Consider the following 20508-nt stretch of genomic DNA (forward strand, 5'->3'; position numbering starts at 1 on the left):
AGTTATCAATTAAGAATAATGAAATAATTAATGAAAAACAATAAAATTATCAATTAAGAATAATAAAAGTTGTAATTATAATTTATCAAAGACGGGGCACCACCCTGGAATCAGGGACCAACAATCAGTCAATAAAGATCAGTCTCATAATCTGAAAAGTTCAATTAGAAATCTCAATATTTCCTATTAATGATTATATAATGAACAGTGAAGGTTTTAAGTTCGAGCACAGGCAGTCATAATCCAGCTGTATTCACATATACATATGCACAAAGAATCACAAAAATACCGGTACTTTAAATATAAAAGGGGATTTATTTAGGATAATGACATCAATGTAACTCAATGACTATTATCACAGCAAACCCACTATATCAAAGATAAAACACCACAAGCATCTATTACAATCGTAACACATATGTAATGCCTCCAATGTGTCTACCCGGAGGCGAGTATGTGTGTGTGCGTGTGTCTCTGTGTGTGTGTGGGTGGGTGTGTGTGTGTATATGTACGGGGAAGATGGAGACAAGATGGCGTCTAAAGCCGTGGTGTGGGGTTACGAAATCAAAAATGGCGTACAAGTTACACGTGGTGTCGGGTTACAAAATGGCGGTGCACCATGTGGTTTGACCACAAGGGAATGGTGGACAAAGGTTACTTGATCTATCTCGTGGTTAAAAGCGCCGAGTGGCGTCGAGATGCGATCGCACTATCTAGATTCTAGAATGTATATAAGACGTGAAGTGCGGGGATGCAGTTCGGACGTGCATGCAGGCGGATTTAGGAGAGAAGAGAGAGAGGAAGGAAAAGTTATACACTAATTTATCAGAGGAGATCTCAAACACCGCCAGAGACAGCTTTGCGGGAACTCTACCACTCGGTACCCAAGCGAACGAACTAAGATCCGTTCCGCTGTGTACCGATCTTTTAATAGGTTAGAATCTCCGTAAAGTCGGTCTGACGGTAACACAACGCGGTGACGTAGCCGGAACTGCCGAATACGTCACGACGCGCGGGCACAATGTAGATAGAATTAGACACAGCGGTCTCACACAAATGTACGCTCAAATAGTAACACACTAATAATTAAACTAGTCTCTGCCCAGACATAAGCCTCTTACTTGTCGATGTTCCGCGGTTGGTTCGTGCGCGAGCGGCGCGTTCCGGGAAGACGAGTGGATTTGGTTCGTGGCCGTCGGAAACAGTGATCAGCTGCTTCGTGTGATGGCAGCGGGGCAAAGCTGCGGCCGGAAAGTGGAGAGAAATCGGTCTCGTTCTCCGTGGCGAAAAGTCTCAATGCCTTGGCGAATATAAACTTGCTCTTCTACAGGGATGAATAGCGGCGGAGCAGCTATGATTTGTGGGAGCGGAGGAAAAGTCTGTGGATAACTCGGCCGGCGAGTATTCGACTTTTGCTGCGGTCCTTTCAGAGTAAAGTTCAAGTGAAAAATTAAAAGAGGTTGAATGAACTTTAAAGGAGAAAAAAAATATAAAAACTACAAACGTTTGTGGTTGCTCCCTTAAGTGTCTGGATCATCTGGAGGGAACCTGGAGAGGTTCTGGTCCTATCTTCAGTGCACGGGGAATGAGCCCTGATTTGGGGGAGCTCTCGGTATTTATTACCTGAGAATTGTCCGGCCTCCCTCCTGGAGAGGGCCGGGGGTCTTGTTGGCTCTCGGCCAATAGAAGGCCCAAGTTGACCTCAGGCCCCGGTCAAGACAACATGGCTGTTCTGTCGAATCTCGGGAGGGTTGTCTCCTGAGAGAGCAAAACTCTAGACAGGGCTTTGAAAAGCACACGCAGGCCTCATTTACGACCCTTTGTCTAGGCTCGATCCCCAACAGATGTAAATATTGACACAGATTAAACAAACCAGATATGATATGTAAATGAAATGATTCAAACAAATACTTATCTTTCAGAGCTTTCAGCCGACTGTTAGGCAGATGGATTTTACTTAGTTGTCATGAAGCTATCTGATGGTTTCGCTCCACTGAGCTATTTCCACAACATCTGAAAAGACTCCATATGTTGAAATGTGGTGGTTGAAAGCCTTAGAAATATGAAAAAGTGGATCATGAGTTAATATATCAAAATGTCAGTCCTGGAAAAAGAATATTAAGTTAGAGGTAGTGATGCCATCTTTTTTTCACAACTATATTAAACCATGTGTCTGTGTCTGTGTTCATTGGTGCAGCTGACTTCGAGGCCAAGTACTTGGAGCTTAAAAACTTGGTCAAGGAGGCTATGGCTCAGTTTATGCCGGCCACAGAAGGTATGATGATTTACCAGTAAGTACATAATATGATGTGATAAAATAATTGAATGTAATATTCTCACATCAAACATAAATACTGTGACTTCATCCCTTGGAATAACCAAAGTGCTCATGATCTGTCCTGTAGGTGGCGATAAAACACATCCCCAACTCGGCTGTGCGCTGTCAAAAAGTGGTGAGTGATCTGTTGTCTCATCACCAACTGTTGAAATCATTCTTTAACTTTTATGTTTTTGTTGTTTACTTGTTGTTGATGAGATAAACACACATATTTTCCCTTTAGATGTTAAATGGGAGGGCATGCAGGATTCCCAGGGAGGTGCTGCTCATGCACAAAGCCGCAGGCGAACCAGTGACTGTGGGAAAATCTGCAGCCGTGTCGATACTGGACTGGTACGATCTGGACCAAGAGGTTCTTCTGGTCATGGAGAGGCCAGTCCCGTCTATGGAACTGCTGCGCTTCATGGATGAGAACTGTGGTCTGATTGCCGAGGACGTTGCAAAGGTACTGGAGCTTTATTCTTCGTGTGAGCTGTTTCCCAGACTACTACTGAAAAGGTCATTCATTTGAATATCATCAGTTTCAGTGGAGAGTGTTTGGCTGCTATCACACCCATATTTCATTTGGGTCCAATCACAACTAACATTTTAAATTTCAAAATTAAATTATTTGAGATTCAGTCTTTAGAAACCTTCCCTTTATCGAGGGCTCTTGAGTTTTAATTAATGGATATATTATTGGCTGAAACATTGAGAAAACTATTTCAGCACAAATTCCTTTTTGAAGTTTTCTGCAGATCACATACTATGATTAAAAGCTACACAACAGCCATTAAATAGACCTTGTGTCAGGTCGTTTTTACAATTGCTGGTCCCAGAAATAAGAAAGGCCTTTGGACCTCAGCTTAGTCCTCAAAGTGCTCAGAAGAAAATGGAAATTTTAACTCCACACTTCACATGGACTTGTGTCCATGTGAAGATGTGGACTTGTGTCCATGTGACTTGTGTCCATGTGAAGTGTGCTCTGGTTGAAAAGATCCAGAGCTTGAAAGATCCAGAGCAGCTACAACATAGACTGTGTTTTTCAGTCCCACCCAGAGTCCCTTCTTCACCACTCTAACTCATTTGTGACTCTTTATCTCTTTCTCAGATCATCATGAAGCAGCTGGTGGATGCTGCCATCGATATACAAGCCAAGGGCGTCTTCCACCGAGATATTAAAGCAGAGAACATCCTCATTGAGTTCAGCTCCGATGGCCTTCGAGTTCGGCTCATTGATTTTGGATGTGGCTGCATTTGGGAAAAAAACTGCATTTACAGCCAGTTCTCTGGTACGGCCAACCTGTCTTGTATTCCTGCTTTTCATTCATCTGACTGTAAAATCTCTGCCTGTAAATCATCCATTGCTTTTTTTTCTGTCTCCTTCTATTTTACATATTGTAGGAACACTAGCATACGCTCCTCCAGAGTTTCAAATCAACTGGCAATACATGGCCGGCCCCACGACAGTCTGGCAGTTGGCATCATTGCTATTTGAAATGCTGGATGGATTCAGGCGGTTCCACACCACAGGGTTCCTCAGAAATGAACTCCGAATCAGCTCTGTGTGGTCCAAAGGTGAGACAACGCTGGTTTCAATGTGCAGTTATTATGTTCCTTCCATGTTACAGTCGATCCCTGTAGATTCAAGCCTCATCGTTTCTTTGTCGTCTGTCCTCTCTCCTCACAGACTGCCAAGACTTCTTGGGAAAGTGTTTGGCTTTAGAGCCTGAGGACCGTGCCACTCTGGAGGAAATGCAGCAGCACTCCTGGTTTAAGTTCCCCTGTGTATATACACTACCGTTCAAAAGTTTGGGGTCACTTAGAAATTTTCTTCTTTTTCAAAGAAAAGCACTGTTTTTCTCAATGAAGATAACATTAAATTAATCAGAAATACACTCTATACATTGTTAATGTGGTAAATGACTATTCTAGGTGGAAACGTCTGGTTTTTAATGAAATATCTACATAGGTGTATAGAGGCCCATTTCCAGCAACTATCACTCCAGTGTTCTAATGGTACATTGTGTTTGCTAATCGCCTTAGAAGACTAATGGATGATTAGAAAACCCTTGAAAACCCTTGTGCAATTATGTTAGCACAGCTGAAAACTGTTTTGCTGGTGAGAGAAGCTATAAAACTGGCCTTCCTTTGAGCTAGTTGAGTATCTGGAGCATCACATTTGTGGGTTCGATTATACTCTCAAAATGGCCAGAAAAAGAGAACTTTCATGTGAAACTCGCCAGTCTATTCTTGTTCTTAGAAATGAAGGCTATTCCATGCGAGAAATTGCGAAGAAACTGAAAATTTCCTACAACGGTGTGTACTACTCCCTTCAGAGAACAGCACAAACGGGCTCTAACCAGAGTAGAAAGAGAAGTGGGAGGCCCCGGTGCACAACTCAGCAAGAAGACAAGTATATTAGAGTCTCTAGTTTGAGAAATAGACGCCTCACAGGTCCTCAACTGGCAGCTTCTTTAAATGGTACCCGCAAAACGCCAGTGTCAACGTCTACAGTGAAGAGGCGACTCCGGGATGCTGGCCTTCTAGGCAGAGTGGCAAAGAAAAAGCCATATCTGAGACTGGCCAATAAAAAGAAAAGATTGATATGGGCAAAAGAACACAGACATTGGACAGAGGAAGATTGGAAAAAAGTGTTATGGACAGACGAATCAAAGTTTGAGGTGTTTGGATCACACAGAAGAACATTTGTGAGGCAGAACAGGTGAAAAGATGCTGGAAGAGTGCCTGACGCCATCTGTCAAGCATGGTGGAGGTAATGTGATGGTCTGGGGCTGCTTTGGTGCTGGTAAAGTGGGAGATTTGTACAAGGTAAAAGGGATTTTAAATAAGGAAGGCTATCACTCCATTTTGCAACGCCATGCCATACCCTGTGGACAGCGCTTGATTGGAGCCAATTTCCTCCTACAACCGGACAATGACCCAAAGCACACCTCCAAATTATGCAAGAACTATTTAGGGAAGAAGCAGGCAGCTGGTATGCTGTCTGTAATGGAGTGGCCAGCGCAGTCACCAGATCTCAACCCCATTGAGCTGTTGTGGGAGCAGCTTGACCGTATGGTACGCAAGAAGTGCCCATCAAGACAATCCAACTTGTGGGAGGTGCTTCAGGAAGCGTGGGGTGAAATTTCTACAGATTACCTCAACAAATTAACAGCTAGAATGCCAAAGGTCTGCAATGCTGGAATTGCTGCAAATGGAGCATTCTTTGACGAAAGCAAAGTTTGAAGAACAAAATTAATATTTCAAATAAAAATCTTTATTTCTAACCTTGTCAATGTCATGACTATATTTTCTATTCATTTTGCAACTCATTTGATAAATAAAAGTGAGTTTTCATGGAAAACACAAAATTGTCTGGGTGACCCCAAACTTTTGAACGGTAGTGTATGTATGTACATCATGTTATCGATTTATTTTCATTAAATATTTAAACCTCCTTGTCTCCACTTCCTGGTTTCATATGGTATCCTCTGTCTGAGGCTGTATCCTCCAAAGGAGGTAAGTTCACCGTGAATCAGAGAATTTGCAAGAGAAATGAGAGGAACAAGCATCAGGATCCAAGTCTCTCAAAAAGTTTAGGTTAAACACAGATGTCATAAATTCAGAGTGTTCCTGACCTGCTCCTGACAGAGTCCCTGGCTGGGCTCGGAGCAGAAGGAGCACGGACACTGTTTGGGTCCTCACAAACCCTGCGGCCCTGGACCATGTTGCGATGGAAATAGCTTCTGTACAGTTAAACTCCTCCATCACTGTAGATCTATGGCGCTGAGCACAGTGCAGTTCTGACTGCACTCACTGGTGAAAAAATGAAATCCAATATTTTTGTTTTTAAAGTGAGTCTTGAAACAAATTATTCATGTTGGTGTAAAAAAATAACCACTTATTCAGTGGTACAGTTGTCAAACTGCATCATCACCCTTGGTCAAATTCCACTTTTCTTGACCTCAGATAGCAACAGGAGAAAAGAACATCTACAGGCAATCTTTATAATAAGGGGGAAAGCTAGAATTCTTGAATTGATGAGGTTATGGGTCAAAGCTCTGCAAACTTTCAATTTTTCTGTTTCCAAAAAGTAAAGACTATATGTATGTTTCTGTTTTGAATCATCGATACATTTATTTATTTAAATATGCAGTGTCTAAAAACACTGCAGAGAACAAAATCCAGGGTTTCTGCAGGTTTCAACAAGTTAAATATAAAACTTGTCAGGACCATAATGAATGCAATTTAACACGAATGTCAAGTACAACAGATAAGCAGGAATATCAGAGTCCCACAATCACTTTCATTTCCCCATAATTGAAGATAGGGTGAAGTGGCCGAGTAGAGAATAACCATGGAAACACCACGCTATCTCTCAAACTACAGGCAGAGATTGTATGTATTCATAGCTGTTCCCACAGCCAAGCTGAGTGTACTGACCAGGGTGTTTGTACTTATCAGGTATTAGTTCCACATTGGTCTTGTTTGTAGTTTTACTACAGTGCACTGCCATTGAGAAAGAACTATAACACACAGAGACATCAAAAACTGTGCATGCCACCAAAATAAAATTTGATTGAAAATGTATTTAAAGAAATGAAGCTTGTCAGTAGCATTAAATTAACATTAACACAATTTGTACCCACTTGAACATATTTAAGACTTTTAAAGACCTGGAATTCAAATTATTGTATTTTAGACACCAACCCTATCAGCACCATGTCTGTGTTTTAACTGTTAAATTGCTGCTAATACTATGGGGCCATTATTGTGCAAAAGTATTCTCAATCCGTCTGTGTTGTGTGAATGTGTATACAAATCTACATGGCGATTAATGGCCTAAAAGTATTTGGCTTCAAGAGCTGAAAAAACAGACAAGTCATCAGTTTCTGCTCAGAACAGAAACATAACAAGCCTCCATCCGGCTCCTGTGGTGTCGTCCAAGTGCCGAGCCCCGACATTCGAACTCAACTCGAAACTGCGTCATTTACACCATGTTGTAGCATGCTAGCTACCGAGACATCGGCAGGTGTAACAATGGGCGTGGACCGAGGCGGCGGGTGCGTGGTGGAAAGTATGTGGAATAAGTTTCATTATCAGAAAGTCATATCAAGCAGTAGAACAACGTTTTGAGGGCCTGTAGTCTGTATTATTCACATTCTGATATTTGAGTATTTTCAATCAGTATTGTCATCAGGGTTCAGAGTCACTTCCAGCTGATCTAGCATTTTGTGTTTTATGTGTAAAACGTCAGACTGAGACTAACACCACTATGAGTTGTAGTTACTAGAGTGTGCCAGCAGAGGGAGTAGAGCGTTGCTGTAGGGGACACAACACTTTCTCCACAGTCACAATACACATGAGCAGAGGGAGATGGTCTCTGTACATTTTCATACGACTTTTACAGGAGCAGCTCGGGTAATGATGGGGGAAGGAGAGGAGACTGGGATGAAAGGAAATCTCCAAACAAATGCCAGATTAGCATGAATATAGCATAATCATTTATTACTGCATTTAGTCTGTATTTTTTGTTTTAAACTAGGCCTGTATTGAAATGTACTGAAATGAAATCCTCCTCTCTCTCTCTATCTACCTTTGGCCTCCCCCCATGTATTATTTTTTATCTCTCTCTCGTTCTCTCTGTGTCTCTCTCTGATCTGTTGCTTTCAGGGACCTGATAGAGACCAACATGGAGTTCCTTTGTTAGATCATCATGCAGAACAAAATAAAGCAACAGACTGCCAGGGCTTTATGTGAATCATGACAAGCCAACATCCGCACCTTGATGGTCACAGGTAACCCAGCTCAGTGAATGTGTTGACTTATCTGTGGCTGAAATCATGAGCATCCATGTCACTATGGTCTCGTTTTCCCTCTCCCTCTGGTATCACCTGTAAGGTGACAACATGCTGACAGCCTGACGGTGGCTGGAGACTGAGGGATGGTCTGCACATGAGAAAGTCATGATAGCAGATGCTGTGCCTCCTAACGATATCCAGCCTGCTAGTACCACATGGCATTATGCTGAAAACCCTGCTCAGACCGCTCAGGACAACCAGGTAAGACTGAAGCTGCTCTCAGACATGCACTGAACTCCAGGTAATCTCCTGACATTCTCTTGAGTGGCTGTATGTGAGAACGCAGACGCCCAAGTCAGAGGCTCCTGACTTTCTCCTGAGTTTCTCCTACCAGACCCCTCGTAAAAACTCTGGATAATGTCAGAGTCAGCCCATGTGTAAATACAGCAGGAGATCACAATGATGTCAGTTATATATCTGCATCAATCAACACTCTGGCCATTTAAATGAGCGCAAAAGCCCAGAGTTTCACACAGTGTCGTGGGATGAAGATGTGATAGAAGTCATTTAAAAAAAAAGAAAAAAGAAGATGAATGAGCTGTTTGACTGCATGTAGTAAAACCAACATGTATTCCAGTGTGTATGAAAGTGAATGAAAACAAACTGTGATCACTCTCAGGAGAGTCCAAATGATCCTCCATCAGTATCAGTGTCCCTTGAGTCAAAGTAAGTGTGTAAAGGAGTTATGGCTGTGTCTCAATTCATGGGCCAAATCCTTTGGAGGATACAGCCTCAGACAGAGGATACCATATGAAACCAGGAAGTGGAGACAAGGAGGAGATTAAAAAATTTAATGAAAAATAAATAGATAACATGATTTATATACATACACAGGTTTAAGTTCCTCAACAGAGGAAAAAATTATCAGAGGCACGAAGGCAGGGAATAAAAGTCCAACGGAGATTGTGGGATGGTGGTGGGAGGAGATGGGGGTTGGGGGGGCTAGGGGGCTATGGGGCTAAGTACAGCCCAAGGGGCAACATCCCGGGCTGAGTGATGAGGCCAATACGGAAGTGCAAAAAGCTGCAGTTCACTGGGTGGCCACTTGAGGCTGGCTCCAAGAAGGAGTCAATTCCCATTGACTCCCATGTTAAAAAGCCCGACTTTAGAGCAGAATTAAACCTGTTTACAGCATGGTTCAAAAAACGGTTTTAGTCTCAATCACTTAGTTCTTCCTTCATGACAACTCTGAGGGGGGTGAATTTTTTTCTAACTCACTCGTTTAAATTATATAGAGGTTTGATATTATGAATAATTATCACTTGATGGACAGGTGACGTCACCGTTAGCTCGCGACTCCAGCTCCTAGCCTGTTGCCTGCTCGGCTTCACCTGAGCTAACAGGCTAACATGCTAACAGGCTAACCCCCATCACTGAACACGACCTGAGTCTGTGGAGAGGTTTCACTCACATATCGGATGAATAATACGGTTTGATGTTCGGCTTGTTCTCCTGACGGAGAAGTTAAAGACGTCTGCGCTCCCGTTTCTGTGGTAAGTAAAGTATAGTATGTTATTTATGTGTTAGTAGTGATGAGCAGGTATCGGTGTCTCTGTACCTGGCTTGTTAGCTTAGCTCCGCTAGCCTGCAGGCAAGATACCAGCAGTAATGGCGATGCTAACGGGACCGTACGGGAGTTATTGAACCGACATGAACCGAGACAGGAGACTGTGTGTTTGGAGAATAAGCTCCACCACGTAAGATATCTAATGTTATGTAAAGTTGTTTCACCCGCCAACCCATTTGACTTGACTACGTTACACAGATTATTATTAGGCAGACTGTACTGAATTATTGTGTTAAATAAGTGGACATGCAGAATAATGTATTTGTTTGTCACATAAATCAATTATAGGAAGTGTAACTTTACTAGAATAGACATTCACATAGAGAACCTGAGGCTGATGTCCACCACCTATTTCCTAAGCTGAAGTGATTATGATCTGATGAACTTTGAAGTAATACACTTTTATTTTTACCATTGTAAAAGTCTGTTAAGGAGTTAACCTTGGCACATGTATGACTTTACATATCTGTGTATTTGTGTTGAATGTTCCTCTAGGTGACTCAGACAGCCTGCACCTGTGGATGTCCAACATGAGACACAACTGGAATCCAACCAGACTGAACACTGAGAGTCATCACTTCAACACTGACTCCAGGTACAGACCTGTTTTCATAACTTACAAACAATCAAAGCAAAGTATTGCACATAATACATAATGCATTCAATTATATATGCAATACTATTAATGTGTAAGAACTCCATACTGCACATTCATTGTCTGGTAGTGCACTGTTAATCCAAAAACCATATTCAAATACATAGTTGAATATCCACAGAAAATAAGGATACAACTTTGTTCAATAAGTAACACTTCCTCTACAATAATGCCATACTTTTATGTTTCCTGTCATGTTATTAGGACGGACGCGCCTGAAGGACACAGCTGTGCTGACCGTGTTCTGTCTCTTATGGCAAAGAAGAAAAATAAAACACTGGGTTTTTATCTAAAGTGTATCAAATCAGAAAGTAAAAGACAAACATTGTTCTGATAAGTGTTCATTTTTTTAACAACCATAATGAATATAGAAATTAACTCTATTATCCATGACACTTAGCAATGACTCTAAACAGCTGCAGGCCATCTTTAGTAAGGGAGGGAAAACATGAAGTGTTGTGCAGATGAAGCTGGTGCAGGTCGTCCTCATGTTGACCAGCCTGAAGCTGCCGATCTCCACCATGTTGCTGCTGCCACAGTGGATGCTGAGGACATCAGGTGCTGCAGTGCTTCATCTAATGAAAAGAAGAAACTCACTATAAAAGGATGTTTCATGTTGTGTATGTTCCAGCAAAGACTGGTTCTTACAGTTTATTCTGTGTTCAGCAGGTGGAAGCACCACAGATTTCAGACAGAACCGATGTACTGGGCTCTGGGTTTGTACCCTCATGGTTAAATGCACATATTGTAAGTCGCTTTGGATAAAAGCATCAGCTAAATGAAATGTAATGTACTGAAAGAAATATAACATTGTACAAATAGATAAAATGTCTTTCTACCTCATCTGTAATATTCAAGGTGATAATCTCCCACAGAGCTGTTGATAACAGTCCACATCAAGTCTCTCCACTTCTCTCAGTGTGAAAACACAATTATATAATAAATATGAGAACTGTTTACAACAGTGGTGTGTGGAGATTATAATCTTATCTAAACTGTCTAATTCACTGTAAATTCCATAACAGGCTAAATAAACAAGGTGGCTATAGTAATGGTGGTTATACAGCCTGTATCAGAACATTTGTGAAACATATAGTTACTATCACTTTCAACTTACACATGTAGCGTATTGATATTAACTTATTAAAATCAAGTCACAACCAAACACACGACTCTGTAGTAGTGTAGTTAATTTTGCTTCAATCTGTTCATTACACGTGTTAAATAAACGGTTACTTTTATAACAATTACATATTAAAAACCCCTTGAGGCATGTAAGCATATGATAATAGATAAAGCAATGGGTTTTGTTGTTGTGTAGTTTCAAGGTTACTTACCTCTAGTGAGTTCGTTGTAAAGATCGCGACCATCCGGAACCAGCAACACCGCAGCGCTAGCCGGTTAGCAGCCGCGGGTAGCATGTAGCCTAGCTCCTTAGCCTGAGCTAACCAGGTAAATTGAGCTCTGCGGGCGTGGCTCAGCTGTCAGTCTTCACTCGCGCTCCTCCTCTTTGCCCATTTATTGTTAGCCAGGAACTAGGAGGAGTCAGCACCGGCAAGATGGCGCCGGGTGAACGCCCACTACTAGCCTCATTTTCACTCTTCAGAAACCAACGGTGACGTCACGGACCCTACGTCCAGTATATAATACAGTCTATGGTTACAGCCTCAGACAGAGGTCACCTAAGAAACCCGGAAGTGGAGACATTGAGGAGATTTAAATACTTAATGAAAATAAAATGGGTAATATGATGGAGAATAACATGGTGTATAAACATAGGACAGGTTCCTCAACATAGGAAAGCATTAACAGAGGCTGGAAGGCAGGGACCCAAACAATTGTGGGATTGGTGGTGGGTGGGGATGAAGGAATTGGGGATGGAGGAATTGAGGACTGTGGGGTTTTGGTTGGGATGACAGTGGGTGGTGGGTATGGGGGGGTTGGGGATGGAGGAATTGGTATGGCGGGCTGGTGTTGGGATTACAGCGGGTGGTTGGGGATGGGGGGGTTGGGATGGAGGAATTGGTATGGCGGCCTTGGGTTGGGATTACAGTGGGTGGTTGGGGATGGGATGGGGTGGGGTGGGGCTAAGTACAGGGTTGTTTAACCAGGGGTGCTGCTGCATTTCCTCCAGAGGTGCACGGTCCTCAGGCTCTAAGCCAAACACTTTCCCAAGAAGTCTTGGCAGTCTGTGAGGAGAGAGACAGACGACAAAGAAACGATGAGGCTTGAATCTACAGGATCGACTGTAACATGGAAGGAACATAATAACTGCACATTGAAACCAGGCGTTGTCTCACCTTTGGACCACACAGAGCTGATTCGGAGTTCATTTCTGAGGAACCCTGTGGTGTGGAACCGCCTGAATCCATCCAGCATTTCAAATAGCAATGATGCCAACTGCCAGACTGTCGTGGGGCCGGCCATGTATTGCCAGTTAATTTGAAACTCTGGAGGAGTGTATGCTAGTGTTCCTACAATATGTCAGATAGAAGGAGACAGAAAAAAGCAAAGAGATGAGGAACAGGCAGAGATTTAACAGTCAGATGAATGAAAAGCAGGATAACAAGACAGGACCGGCCGTACCAGTGAATTGGCTGTAAATGTTTTTCTTCCAAATGCAGCCACATCCAAAATCAATGAGCCGAACTCGAAGGCCATCGGAGCTGAACTCAATGAGGATGTTCTCTGCTTTAATATCTCGGTGGAAGACGCCCTTGGCTTGTATATCGATGGCAGCATCCACCAGCTGCTTCATGATGATCTGAGAAAGAGATAAAGAGTCACAAATGAGTTAGAGTGGTGAAGAAGGGACTCGGGTGGGACTGAAAAAACACAGTCTATGTTGTAGCTGCTCTGGATCTTTCAACCAACAGCACACTTCACATGGACTTGTAGGAGTTCAAATTTCCATCTTCTCCTGAGCACTTTGAGGACTTAGCTGAGGTCCAAAGGCCTTTCTTATTTCTGGGACCAGCAATTGTAAAAACGGACCTGACACAAGGTCTATTTAATGGCTGTTGGTAGCTTTTAATCGTACACTGTAAGAAAAATCCTGTGGTTTTTACGAAAAAAGGTTGGCAGCTGGGTTGCCAGAATAATTCCGTAAAATTTACAGTTAAAAATGTAAACAACTTTACAAGAACAACTTGTAATTTTTTAAACAGTTTAATCTGTTCTAATTTACAAAAAAATTACATTTAAACAGGTAAATCCTACAGCCCTTTCTGCTAAATTAGCATGACCACGCTGCTATTTAACAAATTCCTTCCGTAAGATTTACATGCAGTTGTCGCTTATTATACATTGAACCCCATTCAGTTTCACTGAAAAAAACTGTAAATTCTTCATGTATAAGGCTGTCATTTAACTGAATTTCTCTGCAAATTTTACTCCAAAATTGTTTATAATGTAGTGTATTTTTCAGTATTTATGACAAGACTTTACAGTATAAACAACATCTAAATACTGCAATTACATTTTCTGTAAAATGTACGAATTACGATTTTATGGACAAAAAATCCTGTTCTATGACTCCTATATATATCCCATCTCAAATATAAACTGTAAAAGGTATTCTTCACCACTGTTAGGATTATTGCTCTCTGAAAAAAAGAAAGCTTCTATACGTCATTTACACTGCCTTGCCTTCTTTTAGATGTTTGACCAGAAATGTGAAAAATGTAACCCAGTGTACACAGATTAAGCATTTAAAAATTGTAAAGCAAAGCTAGATATACCTTAAGTGTTACTGTACTAAAATAAAAAAAAATTTAATTAAACAAAACAATAACTTGCCTTTGCAAGGATTTAATTAATCTAAAAAAAGTGCAAAAAACATGTAATTTCTCCACATACATATTCGTTTATGTACATTACAAACATCAGAACTCTCTGTTCATGCTCTCTGCATGTGACAGATTAGTGCTCATATTATTAACTGTTATATATATATATATATATTATTAACATGTATTAACTGAATGAGGAAAGATGGAAAAAAAGAAGGGGTTATTTGCTATGAATAAATGTTCCATGTAACAATATCTTCACAAAAAAAAAGCTCTTCAACTGAGGTATAGGTATGCAAGTGAAGAAATACAAGTGCAATAAAATTCACTAACAACTGCATACAAACTCTGTAAGAATTTAGTCTGAAACTTTAACTTTCTTAAGCTTGAAGAACTGAGCAGACAGAGTTGAGTTGAAACAAACTCAAACTGTGAGGTGGGCACATGGCATGAATCTTACTGAGTTTTAGTCCATATTCAAAGATCACGCCACTCATGATCCGAAAGTTCTTGAATCAAGGTCAGGACTCGGGGTTCACGTGAAGACGGGACGTGTTTTCTTCTCCACTTTAGTGTCCTTCTCCGGGTTGATGGAGAAAAAACACCTTGGGAAATAGAAGAAAAACAGATGACTGTATTAATAATTAAATACCTAAATTTACAACAAAAACACTTCACATCGATCAATATTTTTTATTCAAGCTACTAATTTAAAACCATTTATAATAGTAAAAAGGTAAAATGACAAGTCCCCTAATCTCCAAGTCACTGCAGCAGTGACTTTAGATAATATAAAGAATAAAGTGAAAGTGTTGGATCCAAAAATACACACCTCTGCAGAAACTCCAGGGTTGATGCCAGCTCTGATGGGTAATGGATGTTGAAACAATAATAGCTCCCAAACATCATGCACAGGCAGAAACGAAGGAGGGGATGTTGTCGTGTACAATGTTTCGATCCACACTCAGCATGAACGTCTCGAAGAATAACAGGATCGTCCTAACAACAAAACAAAAGCACAATACAAAATTAAAACAAGACTTGTCTCCCTGAAACATCACAAAACTATTTGAGCATATATGCTTTGAAATTATCACTATCAGTTAAATTGCTTAACATGAAAATAGAAAACAGTGCATGTGCAGGTTGGGGAAAATAAATTATTCAATAGGCAGAAAAGAGAGAGAAAGAAAAGGAAGAAAGATACAAAATACAAAATTTTAATAAAATAAAAATAGTAAACTTACCACACACAACAATGGTGGGAGTCAGGTGAACTTGGTCCATCTGTACTTCCTCTGCCAGGCATGTGTCCTCCACATGGCAGAGCATCGAGTCTTGCTTCTCATCAAAGTAGGAAAGCAGAAGCAGCAGCATCTCTTTGACGTCTTCAGAGCAACCACTCAGCTCTCCCCTCATCACTTTAGACTTTGTAACAGCCTGTAAGAACTTTTTGTTCTTGTTCAAACAAACAGTATTCATGTAGTTCAGGAGCCGTTTCCCCCTTCAGATCCAAATTCCGTGTGAAAGTTTCTTTGAGCCCCAAGTTCCGGTGAGTTCCTTGAAGTGGACTGCCATGCCGAGTTCGTCGAACTAAAACGGCCACTCTTCCAGGAGGAATTGTATATTTTTCCCCTGGTTGACTTGTTCACGCTGTGTGTAGAAAGTCAACTTCATTAGAAGTTTGACCTCCTCTGGATTAGCATCAGTTTGTTGAGACATGATCTTCAGTTTTTCTTTCTTCTCATGCTGGCTCTCATGAGTCTCTCCACGGGGCAGGAATTTTAAATCCCAGTTAACGCAACCATAAGTGTCCTGGATTGTTGCTCTCTGTTCTGGAGGAACTTTGTCTGTGTCGGACTCATCAGTGCGCTGCTTTCGCTTTCTCACTTTTGGGCTTGTAGATCGCTTCACATTCTCGATCCTGTTTTGCAGTTGCTTTACAAGAGAGTGATACCCTGGCCCAATCACATCTCCTCCGATTATGTCTTGAAGAGATTTGGGATATTTTGCCACCATCTTTTTACCAACTTGAGTAGTGTTTCTTCTACGCAATGCAATAACTTTTTCGTGTCATCTAACATACCACAATCCGGATCATCTCCCTTCTCATTCGTGGACTTGGTCATTTTTCCCTCTCCAATGACTGCATAAGTTCCTCTGGGAACTTATCCCACGGTATCATAAACATATCCACCCAGTCTATATCGGGGCTTTGGCAGCTGTTGGAAGAGTTTGAGGGTGAACTTCTGGGTGAAAGAGACTGTAAGGATGCGGGAGGTCCTGGTGAGGCAGCAACAGATGAGCTGCTGGTTTCAGGAGTCTGGCCTGCAAAAAAAACACACACAAAAAAAGGAACACAATGTGAATGTTTCTATATTTCTAATTGATCTTTTATGAAGGCGACTTTGGGCACTGGTTGCATCCTGTATTGTACTGCAATACTGGACTTACATCTCAGCTTCCAAGCAGCAAGGACTTTTCAGGCTTGAATTGGCCTCAAGGCTGTCAGCAAATCGGCTTCCTCGATAAACTGAAAATCATCAGATGTCTCCACCCCAAGCGAATTTAAGGTCTCTTCCAGGACATCTTTCATCATCTCTGGAAGGTCAGGCAAGACCTCAGTGATGGCAGTGCGTAGAAATGTTTGTTCCAAGTGAGTCATTTCTGGAATCAAGGAAGAATGACAATAGTTTTCAAGATTAAAAATGAAAGAAGAGAAAGGTAATTAGCACATTTAGTCATGTAATACTGTACATATATACAGATAATATACAGATACTTTAAGTATATAATGTGAGTGAGGATTTACTTTTTATTTTTGTACATACAGAAAGAAAAACTTCTTAATTCAGACATACTGATTCGGCGGTCTATTCTACGTACTACGGGTAAGCGAGTCGCGTCATTTCCTGTTTTCCCTGCCGCTGGTGGTGGTCGCTGTCTCTGAACTAGCTCCTCTGCTAACACAGATATTTCTCTATATTACTACGGCTAAGTCTATAGTTAAACATCAACACATACCAACTCCTACTCTTTGGTGCTTAGTGATTCTGTGTCCTTACATCAGCGTGTCACCGGATTCTTCTGTTTGAGCTCACCCTCGTAGTCTAATATAGAAGCGATGGCATCTCTCTCTCCCTCTCGCTCCCCTGCTCTCTCTTGCTCCGAGTGTCTCATGTTTACTTACTCCTCTGCCTCCTTTAACAGTAGTGGTACATGTAATAAATGTAGTGTATTGGTAGCGATGGAGGCGAGGCTTAGCGACTTAGAAGCTCGGCTCCGCTGCTTAGAACCTCCGTTAGCTGTAGTTAGCCAGCCCCCGCTAGCCGCCGCGGAGCCACTTAGCTTAGCTTCCGCTATCAGTCCCTCGACTTGTCCCGTGCAGCCGGGAGCCCAGGGCGGCTGGGTGACTGTCCGGAGGGGGCATAGTGCTACCCTTAAAAAGCCCACGATTAAAGACCCACCAGCTCACGTTTCAAATAGATTTTCTCCACTCAGCGACGCACCCGTTGAGAAGCAAACTCTGGTCATTGGTGACTCGGTTCTGAGAAACGTGAGGTTAGCGACACCAGCGACCATAGTCAATTGTATTCCAGGGGCCAGAGCCGGCGACATCGAATCCAAACTGAAGCTGCTGGCTAAAACTAAACGTAAATACAGTAAGATCGTAATTCACGTCGGCAGCAACGACTCCCGGCTTCGTATGTCGGAGGTCACTAAAGTTAATGTGGAGTCGGTGTGTGCTTTCGCAAAAACGATGTCGGACACAGTAATTTTCTCTGGCCCTCTCCCTAACACGACAGGTGATGACATGTTTAGCCGCATGTTGTCTTTAACCGCTGGCTGTCGAGGTGGTGTCCTGTAACTGTGTGGGCTTTGTAGATAATTGGCAACTTTTTGGAGGAAACCTGGTCTTGTTAGGAGAGACGGCGTTCATCCCACTTGGGATGGAGCATCTCTCTTATCTAGGAATATTACCCAGTCTATTAAATGACAACCCAGAGTTGGGACCAGGACGCAGAGCTGCAGTGCTAAACACGTCTCTGCGCTCCCTCTGGATCAGTCACACAACCACAAACCCATAGAGATTGTGTCTGTCCACCGTCCCATTACATTATTTAAATCAAACAATAACAGAGGGAGAATTCCACACAAAAATCTAATACAAATTAACACAACCTCTGCAACAACTCAGGAATAAAGACTTTTAAATGTGGTCTGTTAAACATAAGATCATTGTCATCAAAGGCTATTTAGTTAATGAACTAGTCTCAGATCATAAAATAGATTATTGTCCCTCACTGAGACGTGGCTGCATCCTGATGAATATGTCAGCCTAAATAATCTACTCCCCCCAGTCATGTAAATACACACGTTCCAGAGAATTTGGTCGAGGAGGTGGAGTTGCTGCTATTTTTAACTCCCAGTCTATTAATTAATCCTAAACCTAAACTAAGCTACAACTCATTTGAATGTCTTGTTCTTAGTCTTCCACGCCAATCCAAGAAACACCAACAGCCAATCAATTTGCTGTAGTTTACCGTGCCCCTGGGGCTTATACTGAATTTTTAACAGAATTCCCTGAGTTTTTATCAAACCTAGTCCTAAAGACCGATAAAATTATTATTGTTGGTGACTTTAATATTCATGTTGACAATAATAAAGATAGCCTTAGCGTAGCATTTATTTCGCAATTAGACTCAATTGGTTTCAGTCAGTGTGTACACAACCTACTCATTGTTGTAACCACACACTTGACCTTATATTATCATACGGTGTCAAAATTGAACATCTAACGGTACTTCCAGCGCAATCCAATTCTATCAGAACCATAATTTAATAACCTTCGATTTTTCACTATCAGAATATATGCCACTAATAATGAACTCATTTTCAAGATGTTTACCTGATAGTGCTGTAGCTAACATTAAGGAAATAATTCCGATTACATTTTAAACCCGTACTATCCGTCGATATAAACACAAATTCAATTAAAAACCCTAGCTCCACTGAGATTGACCATCTCGTCGATAGCTCTGTAAGTCATTACGAATTAACATTAGACTCAATAGCGCCTCTAAAAAAGAAACTATAAAAGCATAGTAAATTAGCTCCGTGGTATAATTCCAAGGACACATGAGTTAAACAAGTATCAAGAAAACTAGAAAGGAAGTGCGCTCCAGCAACCGTGTTGAAATCTCCTAGACTGGAAGAATAGTGTTAAAGCATATAAGAAGGCCCTCCACAAAGCAAGAGCTGCCTACTATTCAAAACTAATAGAAGAGAATAAAAACAACCCCAGGTTTCTCTTCAGCACTGTAGCCAGGCTGACTGAGAGTCACACCTCCACCGAACCCAGTATTCCTCGATCCCTAAATAGCAATATCTTTATGAATTTCTTTAATGATAAAATTCTAACCATTAGAAATCAAATCAACCATCTCCTGCCCTCAATTGGCACTAATACCCCATCAAGAATAGAAAACTCAGAAACGGCCAAGAATCTTACCAATTATTTAGACAGCTTCTCTCTGATCAGCCTCGATCAGCTGACCAAAATAATCTCATCTTCTAAACCAACAACTTGTATCTAGATCCCATTCCTACAAAATTACTTAAAGAAATTCTGCCACCTAATTGACAGTTCATTACTGAACACAATACATCTGTCATTATCATCAGGATATGTACCACAGTCTTTTAAAATAGCTGTAATCAAACCCCTCCTCAAAAAACCCACCTAGACCCAGAGGTTTTAGGCCAATTATCGTCCGATATCTAATCTCCCCTTCCTGTCTAAAATCCTAGAAAAAGTTGTAGCCAATCAGCTGTGTGAGTTCTCCAGGAAAATAATATATATGAAGACTTTCAGTCAGGGTTTAGAGCCAATCACAGCACAGAGACAGCCTTGGCAAAAGTCACTAATGATCTTCTAATAGCTTCAGATCAGGGGTTTGTGTCTGTCCTCGTTCTGTTAGATCTTAGTGCAGCATTTGACACAATTGACCATAATATTTTATTACAGAGACTAGAACAGTTAATTAGCATTAAAGGAACCGCCCTAAAATGGTTTAAATCCTATTTTTCCACTGCTATGCGGATGACACACAGTTATACTTGTCAATAAAACCTGAACAAAGTAATCAAAATAACTAAACTTCCAAGCATGTCTCAAGGACATAAAAACCTGGATGACCCGCAATTTTCTCTTATTAAACTCAGATAAAACAGAGGTTCTAATACTTGGCCCTAAACACCTTAGAGATACATTATCTAATGATATAGCTGAGCTAGACGACATTGCCCTTGCT

General features: G+C 41.4%; 2 protein-coding genes and 1 pseudogene across 2 annotated transcripts; 1 reads left to right on the forward strand and 2 right to left on the reverse strand.

The window, feature by feature from the left end:
• The first annotated feature begins 2411 nt into the window (after positions 1-2411).
• Positions 2412-8539, forward strand: LOC117756562 (serine/threonine-protein kinase pim-1-like). The gene is made up of 7 exons (XM_034577105.1): positions 2412-2453; positions 2562-2783; positions 3429-3609; positions 3722-3895; positions 4008-4105; positions 8323-8382; positions 8468-8539. Exons 2-7 carry the CDS (start codon positions 2562-2564, stop codon positions 8537-8539), a joined length of 807 nt encoding a protein of 268 aa, XP_034432996.1. The 5' UTR covers positions 2412-2453.
• Positions 8540-12421: 3882 nt separating this feature from the next.
• LOC117756563 lies at positions 12422-13710 on the reverse strand (annotated as a pseudogene).
• A 1448-nt stretch (positions 13711-15158) lies between these two features.
• Positions 15159-17010, reverse strand: LOC117756565. The gene is made up of 3 exons (XM_034577106.1): positions 15801-17010; positions 15442-15698; positions 15159-15193 (listed from the first exon to the last, which is right to left on the reverse strand). The coding sequence occupies exons 1-3, from the start codon at positions 16211-16213 to the stop codon at positions 15159-15161; spliced, it is 705 nt and encodes a 234-aa protein (XP_034432997.1). The 5' UTR covers positions 16214-17010.
• Between the last annotated feature and the right edge of the window lie 3498 nt (positions 17011-20508).

This window comes from Hippoglossus hippoglossus, chromosome 22 (assembly GCF_009819705.1).
Source record: "Hippoglossus hippoglossus isolate fHipHip1 chromosome 22, fHipHip1.pri, whole genome shotgun sequence".
Taxonomy (NCBI): domain Eukaryota; kingdom Metazoa; phylum Chordata; class Actinopteri; order Pleuronectiformes; family Pleuronectidae; genus Hippoglossus; species Hippoglossus hippoglossus.